This window comes from Periplaneta americana, chromosome 16, assembly GCF_040183065.1.
Source record: "Periplaneta americana isolate PAMFEO1 chromosome 16, P.americana_PAMFEO1_priV1, whole genome shotgun sequence".
NCBI classification, from domain to species: domain Eukaryota; kingdom Metazoa; phylum Arthropoda; class Insecta; order Blattodea; family Blattidae; genus Periplaneta; species Periplaneta americana.
The window spans coordinates 180,237,893-180,258,057 of record NC_091132.1 but is presented as its reverse complement, the minus strand read 5'-3'; the positions used below and the strand labels follow the sequence as shown (position 1 = coordinate 180,258,057).

The 20,165-nt window shown below is 34.6% G+C and overlaps 1 protein-coding gene across 2 annotated transcripts; it reads left to right on the top strand.

The window, feature by feature from the left end:
* Positions 1 to 250: 250 nt before the first annotated feature.
* Positions 251 to 19,793, top strand: LOC138692128 (zinc finger protein 235-like). Of its 2 annotated transcripts, none has more exons than XM_069815107.1 (4): positions 251 to 471; positions 1,411 to 1,548; positions 3,873 to 3,955; positions 19,426 to 19,793. In XM_069815107.1, exons 1-4 carry the CDS (start codon positions 358 to 360, stop codon positions 19,676 to 19,678), a joined length of 588 nt encoding a protein of 195 aa, XP_069671208.1. In that variant the 5' UTR covers positions 251 to 357; the 3' UTR covers positions 19,679 to 19,793. The 2 variants fall into 2 exon arrangements, with proteins under 2 accessions (XP_069671208.1, XP_069671207.1); XM_069815106.1 differs by lacking the exon at positions 19,426 to 19,793 and adding an exon at positions 9,299 to 13,189.
* Positions 19,794 to 20,165: the final 372 nt, after the last annotated feature.

Here is a 20,165-nt window from a genome sequence, read left to right as displayed (position 1 = left end):
AATGACCCCGGACTCATTTCACCGGGATTATCACCTTCATATCATTAAGGCGCTAAATAACCTAGATGTTGGTACAGCGTCGTCGTAAAATAACCCTATCGGTATGGAAAAAAGAGACTGATTCTTGGATCTTAAATATTTACAAAGAGGAATAAAACATGAATTTACAGCCATTCAGAACCTCGATAGTCTGCCTGAACACGTCCGTCTGAAAAAACTTCGTTAAGTATCTAGTCGGCCCTGACAACCTTGTATCGATACGATCAACGAGTAACAATTTTATAACTCGTTTGTTACGATGAATTAGGGTAGAACGTGCAACAATTAAACGACTGTTATACGTAAGCCAACGCAAAGATGTCTTATTACTTTGAAGAATATGTGGACCAGGGATATGCTCTTACAAATGAGGTGAAAATTGATAAAGATCCGATGCCAATTTCGCTGCCCATGGTGAAACGTGAACCAGAGGTGAGTGGAGCGCAATGAATGCAATTTGTGTTCTTCCAGTACTTATTTTGTATTTTTGGTTATCACAGACACTATTTCTTTATAATATTACTATCAGTGCTTGTTAGTGTGTGATAGAGCTAGAAGAAATTTGATGACAATATATTTTTTATTTGTCATGTTGTAGCAAAGCCTAATGTTGAACTTTTATCTGGTTTTATATTTCAAATTTAAAAACGAAGTTACAGGTTATACCTTATTCTTAATCTTTGCTAAACTACAGATTCCCGCAGTGTAGATTTTTGATATTATGCTTAAGGAAACGAATTCATTTTTCCCTCTTTGTTTGTCTAAGTCTCAAAATCATTTTTCGGTTTCAATTGATAAGCCAATCATAGAAAAGGGGGGTTGAGATGTTAGAGTCAGTAAGGTAGCGATGTTTGGGAATATTTTCTTTTGTGCAGTTGTTCAATGAAACAAAAGCAAGCAGTGGTGGTTTTTCAATAGCTTCCCTTCATACACAAGGGATTTATAGCCTTCGAGTACAGTCGAACAAAAAATATTATGTGCTGACACCAGAAGAATCCAGACTCTTATTGTTTTTTTACACAACTACGCAAGTATTGTTGTTAATCTATACAATGTTGAAATTGCTACAATATAATGCACAGTAGTAGCCTATATTATATGCAGTAATGGCCAAAATATTAAAGAAATTATGCACAGTTAACTTTGCGTATTCATCGTCACAGACGTTAGTGACATATATAACGTGTTTTTGCATCAAAATATGCATCTGCATATAAAACCTGGGCTTATTCATCATAATGTAAAGCACATGCTGCGAGTTATAATTATTCTGTGCCATACCGTCACATAGAGAGCAACTTGCAAAGTTAAAAGTCATCTTCTAACACCCTGAAATCAATTGCTCTTTTAAGACATCTGTTTTAACTGCAGGAACGAAATTTCTTGGATCATCACGTGACTGGCATAAGAGAGGAATATGAGGACCAGAGCTCTGATCTCTTATCAGAGATAAAATGTGAGAAAGATCTCTTGCCAACTTCGTTCCCTATGCTGAAACTTGAACAAGAGGTGAGTGCAGCACAAGGAATGCACTGTGTTCTACTTCCGGTGTTTATCTTTATTTTGATTGTTACAGATACTACCTCTTTAGAACAGTGTTTGCAGTGCATTTTACTTTATGATAGAGACAGAAAAACACTTACCACTATTTAGTGTTACAAGATATTCATGTTGTAGGGAACTAATTCTGGAGTGTTATCTCGTTTTATTTTAGATTTGAAAACGGAATTGCTGGTATGCATATTCTTAATCGTTTCCAAGCTACACATTCCTCCCAGTGCATTTGAGGACAATGCTTCTGTTTGTCTTATCTGTGTCTTTGTGCAAAATTCCTATTACATTTTACCGTTTACAAATATTAGATTTTGTTTTAGATGTATGTACATACATTATCTCGAGATTTCATTTTTTTCACGTTTTGTTTATAAGTATTTACGTATTTGCAATGTATCTTATGTAGAATATTATCTCACGCATAAAGAGAAAATATTTTGAATTTTTTTTTTACGACTTATAATTTATTTTGAGTGGATTGCAGAATAGGTTCTAAATTTCGCAAATGTTGTGATATATACATGCTGTTACAGCATACATGATACTGTTGTATATTTTATTTATTAATCTGTCAGTGAACTGTATTTAATTTTAGTACAGGTAGAGAAACGTAAAATTAGAAACCTTATTTTGCCAATTTTTAAATTACTAGAACTAAACATTGTATTTGAATTTCCTTTACTTCTTATGACTAGACTACAACTTAGTTGAAATTCTCGGGAAATTTATGATGTTCACATAATTGTTCAACGAATTTTGTAACTAATTTTTTTTCTCTACGATATAATATTCAGTATTGTCTTAGCAAATGGATCTTTGTGTACTGGAGCTTTAGTATAATTGTATACTTAATGATTTTCCCTGGCAGAATTTATGCAGCAAAACTGGAAGAAAATGTAACAATCATGCATGTACTATAGAAAGGGATCTCAACCGAATCATTATATACCCGGTAATGTAAAAATTTGTGGTCACACAATGACTTAGTATTAGACATTGTCAGAAAAATGGGGATTGTACCAATTTCGTTCAAAAGTGTGGAGTTACAAGTAACATGTCTGATCGTGAGACTAGCAAATCGGTGTCCAGATACAGGTTGGGACAAGTTACTTGTTTGAAGTTTTTTCAGGTATTACCCCTTAACCCATTGAGAGAAAATGCTGGTTAACCTTTGGCACTGAACCGTAGACTCATTTTGCTGGCATTATCACCTTCACTTCACTGAGACACTGGATAACCATTGCAGTTGTTAAATTGTTGTACACCTCTTACAAAATCCACCAAATTCGTGACTAGAAATTATTGAATTATTCGTTTATAGAAAATTTCTTGTATTATATGTGATTAAATAGTTATTAAATAGTTACTCTATAACAGCCATTATCTACCAGCGTGGCTGTGCATACTCAAGTGATCAATTGGTGTGCGACACAATCTCAAATATGGCACAAGTCAACATTCAGTGAACAAAGTGTGGGTGTGCAAGCAACAGAGAAGAGAATGACAGATGCGCATCTAGGATAGCCAGATTAGTGAAATGCCAACCTTAAAATCTATCTTATTTAACTTGTTTTTATAAACAGAAATGTTTCCTGGATTAGATATCTTATCAAAACATGTAGTAATATTCTATCTTGTCGTATCTTCTAAATATAAAATTAAGACAACATTCATAATACTGTGTTTGACACTCATATTGCAGTGGAATAATTTTCTCTCATTAAATTTTGCATTTCTATCATACACTTAAAAAAAAAAAAAAAAACATAAAAATAAAAAAGTTGTGTTAGTTCAGTTTGTGAATAATATGTATTTTGATTCTGTTATCGACATCTTTTGCGCCTTTTCACCATTTAGAATATTATCATTCCTTCGTATGTTGACTAAAAATAAGTCATATAAAATTTAAAATATTTTATTTTATATATTAATGCATATACATTTATCTCATTTATTTGTATTTTATAGTACCGGTACTTGTTCCCTTCTTAAACTGTCAAAATTCCCCTCCTGCTTGAAGAAAACAGCTTTAGATTATATGACTGCGCTACAGGATTTTAAATTACACTCTTTCTGTGTCACATGTTAAAAGTTTTCAAAATCTCAGATCGACAACGAAAAGAATTGCCTCACGAAAAATTTCCCCAAGAATTGTCCTCCATTTGCTAAAATTCTATTAGGCCTGATACAATTTAATTGCAGATCTGTTATATCTAAATTCGATGCGCTTTTGTTAATGTAAATTGTGCTACCTTTTTTTTTTTTTTGCTCTGTATTAGGAAGAGCAGACTGACTCGGACGCAGTGAATGAGGACCCAAGAGTGGAAGTAACACCAGAGGACAACGAGGTTTTGACGGAAAGGTGAGTGTGGCGTGCGAGTCTTCAAGTAGACTACATTGTGTTTGAAGTGTCTGTTAGCTTGACTGACCAGAAGCAGCTTCAGAAGAACTGTCTGCCAGAATCATCCAGCAATAATCAGTCATCACATTCACACCGCACTTTCCTTGGTATCTGGTTACCATAATGTATGGTTAAAACATTTCTTCATGTTCTTCACTAAAAATGCGTAGATTTTCAGGAAAGTAATATAGATGGACATGCAAGTAGTGGACCTTTACACTCATATTCCTGCCCAAGGTTTTGAAGTTCTCCGACTTAATATCTACAGTTTCTTTACAATTGAATTTTTTATATTTCCCTAGAAAATTATGTACTACGGTACTACTTTGTGTCCAATCCAAGCATTCTTCTGCAAAGCGATAATCACAGTTGCAAAGTAACTGTGTAACATTTATTTGCCAGTTTTATTTAATTGTTTATTTATTTGTCTTTTACTCATTGATTGATTGATTATTTATTTATTTATTTACTTATTATTTACGTACTTATTTACTTACTTATTTAGTCACTTACTTATCTACTTACTTATTTACTTATTTCATTTTTTATTTATTTATTAAATTATTCATTTATTTACTTATTAATTACTTCTTTATTTACTAGCTTATTTCCTTATTTATTTTCTTATTTATTCGCTTACTTATTTACTTGTGTCCTTATTTATTTATTTACATATTTATTTATTTACTTATTTACTTGTTAATTACTTCTTTATTTACTTGCATATTTACTTATTTATTTGTTTAATTTTTTTATTTACTTATTTATTTACTAATATATTTAATGATTTATTTATTTACTTACTCATTGCCTTATTTATTTATTTACTTTTTTATTTACTTACTCATTTATTTATTTATTTATTTCCTTCTTCATTTAATTATAAATTGATTTATTTACATATTTATTTATTTACTTATTTATTTTGTTATTTATTTATTGATTGATTCATTCATTCGTTCATTTTGGTGTAGTTAAGGTCATCATTCTTTCACTTCCATAACACCAGATATACACCGTACTACAATAATACATATAATTGTACTTGAACAACGTTGTGTCACCAATTTAAGATTTCTTTCTATTTGGCCACTGTTTCCTCTTCTAGTGGGTAGACATGTTGGTGTTGTTATTAACTGATGCATAGTTCTTAGCTCTAAAGCCATTAACTCTCCTACTCTCCAATATTTCTCACACATAGTGAGTTTAGAGCAGTGCTGTCACGAAATCAGCACAGCAACTTATGATTTTGAAGTTACAGGATAGCCACGTGATTCTCCGTAACAGACTGCATATAACTGTGTGACTACTCAGTGTTCACACGCGGATGTTTATGTTATTAACAGGGAACGGATTTATATGGACTAAAAATATATGAAATATGTAAATATATATGTAGTTATTTTTACCAAAATATGGAATTAAATATGGATTTTTACCAAAATATGGAATTAAATATGGACTTAAAATTATAAAAAAATGACTATGTACGTTAAATATTGGTACATTTTAATCAAACTAAACAAAAAATATAATGGACGTACCTTATCTTCCAATGTAGTTTCAACAAAACACAATTTTTATTGTCTGTTACCATAACAATAGGTTACAAACATTTCTTTCAAGTGCTGAAAAGTGAATCTTCTTCTATTGTCTCTGAGGATAGATTTATACTGACTAAAAGAGCGTTCGACGTCACAAGAAGTAACTGGTACATAATTCAATTTCACAATGTCTGCTGGGGATAAGTCCAAGTTAATCTTCACTGTTGATTCACCACTCATCACAGCAACAACCTTTTGTAGTTCTTCATATCCAGGGTTTTTTGAAAGTACAGTGTCCACCTTAGCTCTTACTGCATCTGCAACTTTACCTCTACCACGATTCAGTTGTTCCACAGTACTATTTATAATTTCAAAACTTTCAGATAGTGAAAGGTGCCTATTTTGGAGACTTTTGAGCGTTTTTATGATGCATGAAAATGTATGCTGAATGTGAGCTAAGTCATTCTTCACACTTATGTCACAGGTAACTGTTTTCGCAGTATCAATTGAGACTGCATCTTCAGAGTCCAATGCAAGGAGAACATTGTTAATAGAGTCTATATGTTCGGCATAATATTCAACTGCTTCTAGCCATGTACCCCATCTAGTTAAAATTGGCTTTGGTGGCAATGGAATTTCAGGGTACATTTCTTTCAACACGTTAACTCTACTGGGAGCTTTGAGAAATACTTTTTTCACTGATGAAATCAACAAATCTACTTTAGGGAAATTGTCTCTGACCACTTCTGCCACACGATGAAATGCATGCGCCACACAAGTAAAATGAGTCAATTTAGGATATACAACAGATAATGCTTGTCCAGCTTTGACCATATAAGGGGCAGCATCGCTAATAAAGAATAACACATTATCGTACATAATACCCTTTGGCCACAGGATACCCATAGCTTCGTTGAACAGTTTAACTATAGTTTTGTTATTGCACTTTTCTAGAACATCACAATGTAAAAGAATTCGTTAAGAATATTGTTCACTTAACAAACCGATAACTACATTACCAACAAGTCTACCTTCTTTGTCGGGAGTCTCATCAATGGAAACCCAAATTGAACTATCTTTAATTTCATCTCTTATCTTCTGTATTGTCTCATCGTAGATGGATGGAGCATACGTCTTCCTAAGTGTTGACTCATCCGGGATTGTATGTTGAGTATATTTTTCAAGGAATTCCCTGAAGACCTTATTCTTTAGTTTGTAGAGAGGAATATCAGCAGAGATGAGAGAACGGCACAGGTCGATGTTAAACTCAGATCTTACATTCGATGTTGTTGGTTGTGTTAAAAACAATTGTCTCTGCTTGGAATTTAGTTGTTTGTTGGCCTGATGTTTACTAGTTGTAATGTGTTGTTGCACCAGGAACTTTTGTGTAGATGATACTGCACACTGACACAAATTACAAAATAATATTTTATTGTCAGTTGATAAACCATCTTCTTTAAATTCTGAAATGTAACTTGTTAGTTTTGATTTTAAATTGACTGAATGACGTACTTTTGGCATATTTACCGTCTTTATAGTATGATTTACAAAACTGAACCTATGTGTACTCTGACTGGCATTTAACTGTTGAGCTGCACAACTGAAGTCTGTTAAAAATTTTAAATTAAATTAATACAGTTTTGTAACTTACTTTCCCATTGTTGATAGGACTGCTAATTTTCAAATAACTCTGATGTTAAAGGGATTACTGAACATGTGTTTAAATCTCTATTGTTGAAATGTATTTTTAAAAGTTAATGGAATTTTGTTTTGTTTTATTGTTAAACCTAATATAATATGGACTGTTTTATATGAAATATGGAAAATATATGGAAATTAACGAAAATATGTACTAAACTCTAAAATATGGAAAAATATGGAAAATAAAAGTAGGATTTTTCAACCCTACACATTGTGAAACATAAAGATAATGCAAAATATAAATTATATTAGCTTTATAAGTAAATATGTATTTACATATAAATCCTTTCCCTGGTTATTAATGCCTGAGATACGTCATGCACAATAATAATCACCAGTAAAATAAGTGTAATGAATTTATATAACAACTTCTACAAAAGACAAAGAAATAAGCCATTAACATTATTTAAAAATTGGAATATTTCTGATATCTATTTAATATTCTATGACTTTTTGTTTACAAATTAACAGTACCTTATGTTAAATAAGATAGGATATTCTTCTAGGCAAAAATATAATTTATTGTACTTGAATTGTATAGTGTGACGAAACATTGGAACAGTGAACCATATACTGGCACGTTAATACAAAGATACCTAAGCGTACTAATCTATACTGAACTATAATTTGTTGATGTAAGTGTGGCATCTGTAGTAATTACTTCCTTGAACAAATGGCGACGATAAAAGTCGGTGTTGTAAACCGTACTGGACAAATAATACCCGCATTATACAAATCAATATTTCATCCCACTCTACTGATTGCAAAACTACACCAGGTGTAGCGTGAAACCGCAGATATAGTCAGTTATGATAATAATTTCTGCTTGAACTACTTCATTTTCCCTGACACTTTATAAGCGCCCCAATAACGGTGGAACCTTTTGAGACCGAGGGATACTGTTTCAGAGTTTGTTTGTTTTTTGCATGTCTTTTCTTCTGAGTTATCCTCTGTGTGAAGAATTCGCTTACATTATCATAAAATCGTAGGTCAGATGTCTTTGAACGTCAGTGTACAAACTAAACCACAAGGAAAACTAGTTACTTCCTGAGCTTTTGCTTGATTGCTTGTTTGTTGCAATTGCAATGTGTACTCACAATGTTGAAACACATTTTCTTATATCACAAGAGTCATTTTTCTCACTTGAAGGACCTGCTGCAGACGCTTCATATTTAACGATTATTTTTGGATATAATATTCTCTATGTCAGGCAATATTGCGTTAGCAGTAGCAGTCCATAAAACTGAAGATAAATAAATTATTGTCTGTCAATCGAAGTTTCGTATGTTTCGTGGAAGAAAAAATTGGTTACAGCTATACAATACTGCCAGACAATTGGGATTAGAACCCGGGCCACCCTGTTTCGCTGCCAAACGCGCAACCGTTTATATCTTATAAATAACTTGAAATAACAACATCCGCGTATGAGGTGAAAGCTACTTGTCAGGCATAATGCATTCAATAGAGTATTCAGGTCTTAAATTTGCTACAGATATAGCAAATATTTCTCTCGATTGAATCAATTAATGATGTTATATCGTTGAGTACTAGAATACTTATCATTTAAGTTAAAAAATAATTATTTTATATGCTTATAATTTTGTACAATTGTAAATTATATTGTTGCAGAGCTCTGAAAGCTTTGTTTTTAATTTCACTTACGCAAAACAAGAAATGGCAAGTTAGAGATAATACCAATTCAAATTTTCTTTTGATGGCGCAACGAAATGGAATCGGTATTGTTCCACTGCAAATTTTCCTAATTTTAAATTGATAAAATTAAAAACTATAAAGGTAATATATATCACAATACTAAGAGCTACAAAAAGAAATTGGGCATTTACTAACGTTGTGTAATCGAAATTAAGTTTATTGTAGAAGTAAAATCCAAATAGTTGAGATATTATGATACTTCTTTTGTTACTCATGAATTAATTATAAGCTTGTATCTTTAATCGTATTGCTCCTTATCATGATATAGGTTGTTTTTTTTAATATTCTATAATTGAATGTATATTTGCTGCGACTATATCATAGACTGATAGTACATTTACTTCAGGATTGCAGCTACGATTGAAAGGACTGTATCATCGGAATTGGACAGTTCTTCTCTTGAAGAGAACGAAACTGTGTACGAGATTCCCAAGAGTTCAGATTCCACAGGAAAAGCTGTGCGGACTCGTGAAGGTGAGAAACAATTGGAATTAGAATCGTCTAAAAAATGTTTCTCGTCTGCGGAAAAACTGAACGACCATTTGTCCACGGACGTAGGCAAGAAACCTTTGAAATGCCATGTTTGTGGAAAGTGTTTTTCGCAGTCTGGTCATCTAAGAAACCACGAACGCCTTCACAAAGGCGAGAAACCTTTCAAATGCGATGTCTGTGGCAGGTGTTTTTCGCAGTGTGGTAATCTAAGACGCCATGAACGCCTTCACACAGACCAGAAACCTTTCAAATGTGACGTTTGTGGAAAGTGTTTTTTGCAGGTCGATCATCTAAGAAGTCATGAACGCATTCACACAGGCGAGAAACCTTTTAAATGCGACGTCTGTGGCAGGTGTTTTTCGCAGTCTGCTCATCTAAGAAGCCACGAACGCCTTCACACAGGCGAGAAACCTTTCAAATGCGATGTGTGTGGCAGGTTTTTCACACGACCGGGTGACTTAAAAAGTCATGAACGCCTTCACACAGGCGACAAACCTTTCAAATGCAATGTCTGTGGCAGGTATTTCGCGCGACCTGGTGACTTAAAGAGTCATGAACGCCTTCACACTGGTGAGAAACCTTTCAAATGCTATGTCTGTGGCAGGTGTTTTTCGCAGCTTGGTCATCTAAGAAGCCACGAAAGCCTTCACACTGGCGAGAAACCTTACAAATGCGATGTCTGTGACAGGTGTTTCGCGCGACTGGGTGACTTAAAGAGCCATGAACGCCTTCACACAGGCGAGAAACCTTTCAAATGCGATGTCTGTGGCAGGTGTTTTTCGCAGTCTAGTCATCTAAGAACCCACGTACGCCTTCACACAGGCGAGAAACCTTTCAATGTGATGTGTGTTGCAGGGGTTTCTTGCGACCGAGTGACTTAATAAGCCATAAACTTCTGCACACAGCCGAGAAACCTTTCAAATTCGATGTTTGTGGTAAGTGTTTCTGGTGCTCCGGCAACATGAAAGTGCATTTACGCATACACACAGACGATAAACCTTTCAAATGTGATGTTTGTGGTAAGTGATTCTCGCGTTCCCATCACTTGAAAGCTCATGTTCGCCTGCACACAGGCGAGAAACCTTTCAAATGTGATGTATTTGGGATATGTCTATCAGATTCGAATATCCTAAGAAACCATGAACGCCGGCATCTGAGCGAGAAATCTTTCAAAAATTAAATTCGTGGTTGGTGTTTTTCAGATTCGATTGTCCTAAGAAACCATGAAAGGCAGCACACGGGCTAGAAGTGTTTCAAATATTACATTCGTGGTTAGTGTTTTTCAGATTCGACTATCCTAAGAAACCATGAAGGGCAGCATACAGCCGAGAAACCGTTCAAATGTATCTTCGTTTTGAGTGACGACAATTGTGTTTCGGTAGTAGGTGTAGTTTAACTAATTATGTGCTCAAGTCTATTGGTAATAACCTTTTGTAATACGCTTTTTGTAGGAAATGTTTCTTCGCTTAGGTAGCCTAACAAGCAATGAACACCTTTAAGTGAGGTGCCTTTGGTGTCTGATCTCTGAAACGTGTTTCATCAGGAAGGCTATTTTAAATTTGGTTCCAAATATACCGAAGAAATGACTTGGTAATGCGGTGTTTGTGGAATGTGTTTGTTTCTGCCCTGTAAGTTAAACTGTTCGGCTTTGTTCACAATAAACCGGGAACGACAACTAAAACTAGACCTAAAATACTGTTTAAATATATATATAATGAAAGATGAGCATTCGTAATTAACGAGAAACTTGCAGGAAACTTGAACTTTACTTCACTCTCTTGTCATCATAAATCTGTTTTCTCGTATATTTTGTAGCAAGAATGTTTCTTCATCATCCATTGTGTCTAACTAACTCAGAAATTCAATAAAATCACTTTCAGAATTATGCTACGTGTGTCTGACCAGATTACCATCAGAATTCAATTCCTAAAGGATTATGAGTGTTAGATTTTGTAGTGGGTTAACCTGTATGTGAAGAAATGTTTTCAGAACGTGGGAAGATTTACTGCAGCAAGAAGAGTAAAGTACATCAGATTTGTTGATGATATGGCGTTGTTAGCAGCAGAGGAGACAATACTAATCTATATGCTATTGGATCTCAATGCCAGTTGTGTACAGTAATATGGGATAAGCATAAATTCAAATAAGACGAGAACCATTGTCAGAGGAATTCCAAATGAGGCAATAGAACAAGTGGTCGTCTTCAAATACTTGGGGTGTACTATAATCATTAACATCAGCTGTTGCTAGGAAATGAAATTGAGGATAGGAATGATCAACGAACCTTTTAGTTCGTAAAAGGAGCTGCTTTTGTGGACCTCTAGAAAGAGAAGTAAGTAAGAGACTAATGAAGTGCTTTGGATGGAGTGTGAGATTGTTTGGAACAGAAACATGGACATTACTACGAAGTGAAGAAAAGCGGATACAAGCATTAAAAATATGTATGGAGGAAAATTGATCGTGTTAAATGGACACGCAAAATAAAAAAAATAAGCTGTGTTGGAAAGAGCAGTGAAGAAAGAATGATACTGAAATTGAAAGGAATTGGTTGGGTCACTGGCTGAGAAGAAATTGGCTAGTGATGGATACACTGGAAGGAATCGTGAATCAGAGATGAGTTGGTGGCAGAAGAAGATATCAGACGATAAACTACATTAACAATAGTGATCTATGTGGAGAAAAAAGCGGAAGGCAGTAAATGCCTTTCAGTTGTGATAATTTTGGAATGTGTTTCATGTGTAAAGATAAGCTCAAAAGGCTATCTGTTTCCACGTGGATCGGCTTCAATATAATGTGCAAATTTGTTTATATAAAATTGGAAGATTTAATACACAAATACAATGTGGATTATTCTTCTACGTACCGCATCATTGCTGTTGCTGTTTGAGGAAGAGCAACATCCTCAACAGGAGTTATGCTTGCTGTGAGTAATTGAGTATTTTTATTTATAGTATTATATAATATTAGTTGTCGTGTGTATACCTGTCTACTAAGCAATTTGTGCTCAGATATTGTTTAGTCTTATGCCTGAAATATATTGAAAAGTTCATTACGTCACTTTTTCTTCCCATACAATTAGAGGAAAAAATGTTTCCGTAAAATTCAATTTTAGGCATTAAATCATTAAGAGTACAACTTCACTTTTCCTAGCAAATTTTGTATTAGGTTATATGTCCATTTTTTTTTGTCATAGAATTGTTACTTAGTGATACAATAAATTCTTTTACATACTTAGTAAGGATAAAAAAATGCAGTTGATTATTTTCAATTTGTTGTAATAATCAATAAACACGTTATACACATACAATACATCTGTCATTTATCCAAATTCCCCTTTTTATTTACGAATACACTTGAAAATGTTCAGCTTGTCAGCTATTGCAGTACAGATGTTTTCAATTAGAATTTCTAGCAATAACCTTTCCAAGCATCGCTTCACTCTTTACTTAACGTGTGCTATAATAAAATATCATTAGGCACTACTTACATTTCTGCTATAAATTGCCTCCTTATTAAAGTTCATCCATGTCTGAATGTAATATGAACTTAAGCCAAATATAAGTCACTTCTTAGATTTTGTAATATTGTACATTAGGAATATGTTGCACTTATTCTCGTATTAATTAATTAGTCAATAAGGGGAACCTAGTTAATTACCACGTGAGAACAATATAGGTATATACTCAAGATATATTATAAATTGTTAGAAAGCACAGTACTTAGTGATCAATTTGGCATATTAACTGTAATAAAGATAATAGCAAACTAATGAATTCAGTTCTACTATATACCGGTAATAATAAAGTTATATGTTTATACATTTGGAAGTACAGTAGCGTGCAAATTAATCAGAACAACGTAATTACTTATGCAAAAACGCTCAAACGGGATAAAAAAAAAAGGATCTAAGACATACCTCATTAATCTATGTGGCCTCCCTTCTTCCTAATAACAGCTCTGAGACGATTTGGCATGGATTCGACTAATTTCCCACAAATATTCTTCATTTCTTCATCGCGAAATCCTATGTAGAACAATCCATTTTTTTGCATTCTTCTTTTGCAAATTGACCACAAGTTCTCAATGGGGATGGTGTCGGGTGAGTTGCGTGGCCAGGGGAGTACCTGAATATTGTTCTTGTTGAAGAATTCTGTAGTTTTTCGACACGTATGGCATGGTGCCAGGTCTTGTTGGAACACTCCTCTGCCATCCGGAAATGATTTTTGCAGCTGGGGTACGATTCTGGTTTCCAGTAAGTGAATATATTTGTCAGAATTGATCATTCCCTTGATAGGTATTAATGCTCCAGGCCCTTCATGTGTAAAACAACCCCAAAACATTACTTTAGGGGAGTATTTGGGTGCTTGTTGGAGATGAGCTGCTGTTACTTTTTCGGATCCTTTCCGTACGTAAGAAACACGGTGGGCGTGGACCTCGAAATGAGGTTCATCGGGAAAAAGTACATTCTTCCAGTCATTCACTGTCCAGTGTTGATGTAATTTTGCCCACATTAAGCGTTTTTTGCACATAACAAGGGTTAGTAGTTGCTTCTTAATAGGCTTACGAGCCCTTCGTCCAGCTTCCGAAAGCCTACGCCGCAGTGTTGTGACGTGAATATTCGCCCCAGTGGTAGCCATTAACTCGCGGGTTAAGTCGACAGCAGTTAGTCTAGGATTTAATTTACTTTTTCTGACAATTAAACGATCATCTGCAGGTGAAGTCTTCCTTTTCCGGCCACAGTTTCCTTTTTTCTGGGGCGTGATGGATCCAGTCTCCCTGTATCGTTTTATGATCGAATTAACAGTAGCCAAACCGATGTGACATTCTGCAGCAATTTGCCTCTGTGTCATAGAAGAATGCTCTGCTAATGTTATAATTTTAGACCGTTTTCGTGGAGTTGTATCCATTTGTGAAGACGACAGAATGTACACAGGATTGCAGTACTAAGTCTTCAATACAACTGAAATGCTTATAAGTACAAAACGATAGGCAAAATATCACATATTATAAAAAAATAATAACGACAGACCTTCAACAATGGAATTACACGTACTACAGATGAAAATTAAAGCTGTATGAGTAGCTGTGAGGCCAACAATGACAGAAAATCTTAAAATATATCCTGTTCGGATTAATTTGCACGCTACTGTATTTGATGTTAATTTATTGTGCGTAAACATAATTTTAAAGGGTTTGTTCACGATCGAATTCGTAGAATAATGGCTGTGATATTGGTTCATTAAACGAAAGGTTCTGGGATCGAATCCCTGCATATTTAAACATAATTTAGATATCCTATTTAATATAAAGTAATCTTTAGAATAAAGTAAGTACATGGAAAAGAGAGAACTAGAGCAAGGTATGTATGGAAGAAGGGGCAGTGAAATGGTGTAGGGTGAGAGAAAGGAAAGCTGCGGTAACACTCGATTAAATTCATATTTTGAAGTACTGTCATCGCAGATGACGTCGTTTAGGTATCGCGTCATCGATCTTCTATCGGTAGGCTTGCCAACTTTAGGGACCCAAGCGTTGCTAACAATTTTATTGAACTAATTATTTCCACCTATCAGTAGAAAAATAGAAATATAAAAAATTACAAAAATCACAATACAAATTGAAAAGCAATATAAATTCTTCATATGTTAACTCCTTGGAAACTAGAAATCCATTATATTGATGTAATTACTTACTTACAAATAGCTTTTGAGGAACCCGCAGGTTCATTGCCCCTCACATAAGCCAGGCTTCGATCCCTATGCTGTGCAAGATTAATCCACTCTATCATCATATCCCGCCTCCCTCAAATCCATTTTAATATTATCCTCCCATCTACGTGTCGGCCTCCGCAAAGTTCTCTTTCCCTCCGGTCTCCCAATTAATAATATATATGCATTTCCGGAGTCGTACGAACGTGCTACCTGCCATGCCCTTCTCAAACGTCTGGATTTAATGTTCCTGATTATGTCAGGTGAAGAATACAATGCGTGCAGTTCTCCGTTGTGTAATTTTCTCCATTCTCCTGTAACTTCATTCCTCTTAGCCCCAAATATTTTCCTAAGAATCTTATTCTCAAACACCCTTAATATCGGTGCCTCACTCAAAGTGAGAGTCCAAGTTTCACAACCATAGAGAAACAACCGGTAATATAACTGTTCTGTAAATTCTGTCAGATTTTTTGACAGCAGACTAGATGACAAAAGCTTCTCAACCGAATAATAACAGGCATTTCCCATATTTATTCTGCGTTTCAATTCCTCCCGAGTGTCATTTATATTTGTTAGTTGCTCCAAGATATTCGAATTTTTCTACCTCTTCGAAGGATAAATCTCCAATTTTTATATTTCCATTTCGTACAATATTCTCGTCACGAGACATAATCATATACTTTGTCTTTCCAGGACTTACTTCCAAAACTATCTCTTTACTTGCATCAAGTAAAATTCCCGTATTTTCCCTAATCGTTTGTCGATTTTCTCCTAACATATTCACGTCATCTGCAGAGACAAGCAGCTGATGTAACTCGTTCAATTCCAAACCCTCTCTGTTATCCTGGACTTTCCTAATGGAATACCCTAGAGCAAAGTTAAAAAGTAAAGGTGATTATGCATCTCCTTGCTTTAGTCCGCACTCAATTGGAAAAGTATCAGATATAAACAGCCCTATACGGTCCCTGTGGTAAGTTTCACTGAGAAACATTTTAATTAAACTAGTTTCTTGGGAATACCAAATTCAATAAGAATATTATATAAAACGTCACTCGTAACCGAGTCATATGCTTTTTTGAAATTCATGAATGACTGATATACTGTACACTCATACTCCCGTTTGCCTCCAATATCTGTCGAATACAAAATATCTGATCAGTAGTCGATTTATTCCCCCTAAAACCGCACTGATGATCCCTAATAATTTCATCTATATACGGAGTTAATCTTCTCAAAAGAATATTGGACAAAATTTTGTACGGTGTCAACATAAGTGATATTCCTCCAAAGTTACCACAGTTAGTCTTGCTCCCCTTTCTTAAAAGTAGGTACGATTATGGACTCCTTCCATTGTTCTGGTACAATATCCTTTTCCCAAATAGCAAGTACAAGTTTATCAATTTCGCTAGATAATGAGCTTCCACCCTCGTCTATTAATTCTGCTGGAATTTGATCGATACCTGGAGACTTGTACTTATCCGTATTATCTATCGCAATTTCGAGTTCTGAAACTGTGACTTCGGGTATAAATGGCTCAACAGTTGGTATTTGAATTTCGTCTGACTCATTTCTATTTGGCCTATGTACATTTAGTAGTTCCCCAAAATAATTTTACCATCTGTTCAGGATTGAATGATAGTCTGCAAGCAAGTCATCATTCTCATCCTTGATCACGTTTACCCTTGCCTGATATCCGATCTTAAATTCTTTTATACCCTTATATAAATCTCATATAAATCTCTCATAGACTTTATCATCGTCCCGTCTGGAACTCTATTCATTGGTGAAATTTGTATCACGTGTGAAAATAGTCTTGTGATGACAATTTTTGCCATACTTCTGCAGGAGACGTCCTGAATTCAAACAAATTTTATAATTTCGGGTGGAACAGTTTCTCAGAATTAGTTTAATTGATCTGGCATGAATAGTATTTAAAAAATTTAAATGTTAGAGCAAAATTGTTTCATTTAAATCTTATAGTCTGTATTTAACTTTGACATAAGTGATGAATATATATATATATATATATATATATATATATATATATATATATATATATATATATATATATTGATTTATTAGTGGTAATTGTATGAAGCGAATTTTATTACTGGTGGGAGAAAATTCTGACCTTTATTTCTTTGCAAATATAAACATATAAAAGTTCTCCTCTGTTTGTGAACATTTTGAAGGTTCTTCTGTTTCATCTTCAAAACTAGGCCTTGTTGGTTAAGAGGCAGTGATATTTAAAAAATTTCATTTATATATTGTGTAATGATTTATCATAAAAGCATATCTCTGCAGTTGCGAGCGTCGTTAAATAACACATAACATTTTTAAAAGCATTTCGTTACCATTTGCGGTGGGACATAAAAAATTGTTTAAGCATTTCTGTTTGTTATTTATTTTATACGAAATCAAGACGTAATTTTCAAATCTTACACTTTCATATAAGTTCCACAAAGTTTGCAGATTGAAAATAACATGCCACGAATGCTGAAAATAGGTACTTTGGGTATATTAATACCGAAACTATCAGCATGAACAACAAAAAGTTTGATGAATATTACCGTTAAGGTTGCTTAATCAACAGTCCGAAGACAGATCTAAACCTCAAGTATTATAAAAGACACCACTTATGAGGCAACTACGTCAGGAGACAATGGGGCAGGGTAGCCAGTTACTTTCCCCCTCCATTGTGTACACTGCCGATTAGTTACAAATTATTCTAATCAGTCTTCAGATGGATGCAAACAATTGTCCTTCCTCTGACACATATCGTCAAGTGAGATGTACTGCCTGATAATAGATGTACATATCAGCGAGAACCTCAATCAAAGGAAAATATAACAATGACAATCTATAATTAAACACTATTTAGACATTGGAGAATTGTACATATTTTATATAATTATTCTGCATCCCGCTACAACATGCCAATTTCATAAATATAATAACAGGTTTTAAAGAAAGTCTACTATATTCCAGCTAACATTGGCCTGTAATATGTATGATAGCTGAGCTCAAGAAACAGACTAACTATCTTAACATCTCCTTGAAAAGCATGTGTCTCGTATTTTGTTCAGTATTTTAGATTCTGATAGGATCTTTATTATTACTTTATAATGTTCCGTTGATCTATCGATATCTTCATTCACACACACTATTTTCCATTTTTCTTTATATATTTCACAACCACCTGAGAATGTAAAAAACTTTTCTTCCAATATTCATGTTCGAATGATACTTGCATATGCACACATTGTGTGGCATTTCAGCATTTAATTTAATATTGGGGGCAGGGGGCTTGAGTTTAAAAAATTTGTGGATTTTAGGTTAATTTCAGAGTTTTCCTGTATAAAAAGTTCATCCTTTTCCCTCGTTGCTGGTAAGTGACATCATCTCATCTTAAATAGTAATAGGAAGAAGAGTAAAGAGCATAAGATTTGCTCATGCTATGACGTTGTTACCAGAAAAGGAAAAGATACTAGAGGAAGTGAGCCCAATATGGGGAGCGTTCCTAGTATGGGGAGGTGTGAAATGTATGTTAAGGAAGTGCTTTAGCCTAACGGCGACAAATGGTACATTAAGAGACATCTCTGAAAGTGTTGTAGTTGTAAATTCCAACACCCGTAGCGTTACCTTCTTCGCGCCAGTCTGCTTTTTGTGTTTGTGCATGTGCCAGAAGTTTTTCAACGCTCTCACACATTTCCTCATTATTGAAGAAAGGTAAGTTCAATTAATTGTGTGAATATTATAATTTAATCAGTTTTAGTTGGGCTTTCATCCCATGTGGTATTTAATTTGTAGATGTTATACAAAAGGGAAATAAAAGTGTTTACAAACGGACGGTAATCTGATCCTAATATGGGGAGGTTATGTTATGCCGAATATGGGGCTCCCCATATTAGGATCACTATTTCTTCCCGATGCGTAACGTATTGTGAACGGTCCGGAAAATCAAGGAAACTATGGATATACTGTATATATTTAGAAGTTCCCTAAGAAGATTTATGACCATTTCGAGAATGACGTCTGTCTGTGTGTCTGTAATCCTGCGCGGTAATTGTCGAACGGTTCATTCAATTGAATTGAAATATTGTATCTCGGTATCTTTTGGTCATCGGATACGAAAATTACATTTTTGGTGAAATAATTGGTAAAAATAAAGTGTTATAATATTTTTTTGTTCGCCGGGTAAATAATGTGGAACCACCATGTTTTTTTGCTGTGGCGTTTTTTATAACCGGAATTAATGTTCGCATCATTGTTTTAGATGCCGGGAAGGAAAAAAATGGAACCCAGAGCAGATGAAAATGGCAGTGCAAGCAGTACGAAATGGGGAAATGGGAAGTTTTAAAGCCGCGAGAATTTATAATGTTCCTCAAACTACCCTAGAACGATATGTGAAAGACGAGATGAAGAGTCCCACAGATGTTGTAAAGACGAAGCTGGGAAGAAAGCAATATCTACCATCCGATCTGCAGAAAGATCTCGCCGAACACTGCATTCTTTTGGAAGAACGCTAGTTTGGTTTGTCACAAAAAGACCTCCGCCGTTTAGCATTTCAATTGGCGGAAAAGAATGGAATCGCACATCCATTTTCGAAGGCGAGTGAATCAGCAGGGAGAAAATGTTAAATCATTTATATTATTATTATTATTATTATAAAATGGGTAAAGAACTTCTTGCGACGAAATCCGCAACTCGCCGTTCGATCGCCACAGGGATTGTCTTTTGCTCGCGCAAAAAATTTCACGCCTGAGGCAGTTGCAAAATTGTTTGACATTTTTGAACGCACTATGGAAAAAATTAAACATCAACCTCACAGGATTTACAACTGTGACGAGACAGGAATAAGCATAGTGCAACATAAACACACAAAGGTGATCGGCATGAAAGGTAAGCGCCAGATATCTGCCTTACAAGCAGCTGAAAGAGGCTGTCTCGTCACAGTTGTCACTTGTTTCAGTGCAGCAGGTCACTATGTTCCTCTGCTCATAATTTTTCCACGCA

Bases quoted from the DNA above. Each gene is read 5' to 3' on its own strand.
- LOC138692128 (XM_069815106.1), top strand. From the start codon at position 358: ATGTCTTATTACTTTGAAGAATATGTGGACCAGGGATATGCTCTTACA. The intron at 472-1,410 runs GTGAGTGGAGCG...TTTTAACTGCAG, and splicing joins TGGTGAAACGTGAACCAGAG to GAACGAAATTTCTTGGATCA. The intron at 1,549-3,872 runs GTGAGTGCAGCA...GCTCTGTATTAG, and splicing joins TGCTGAAACTTGAACAAGAG to GAAGAGCAGACTGACTCGGA.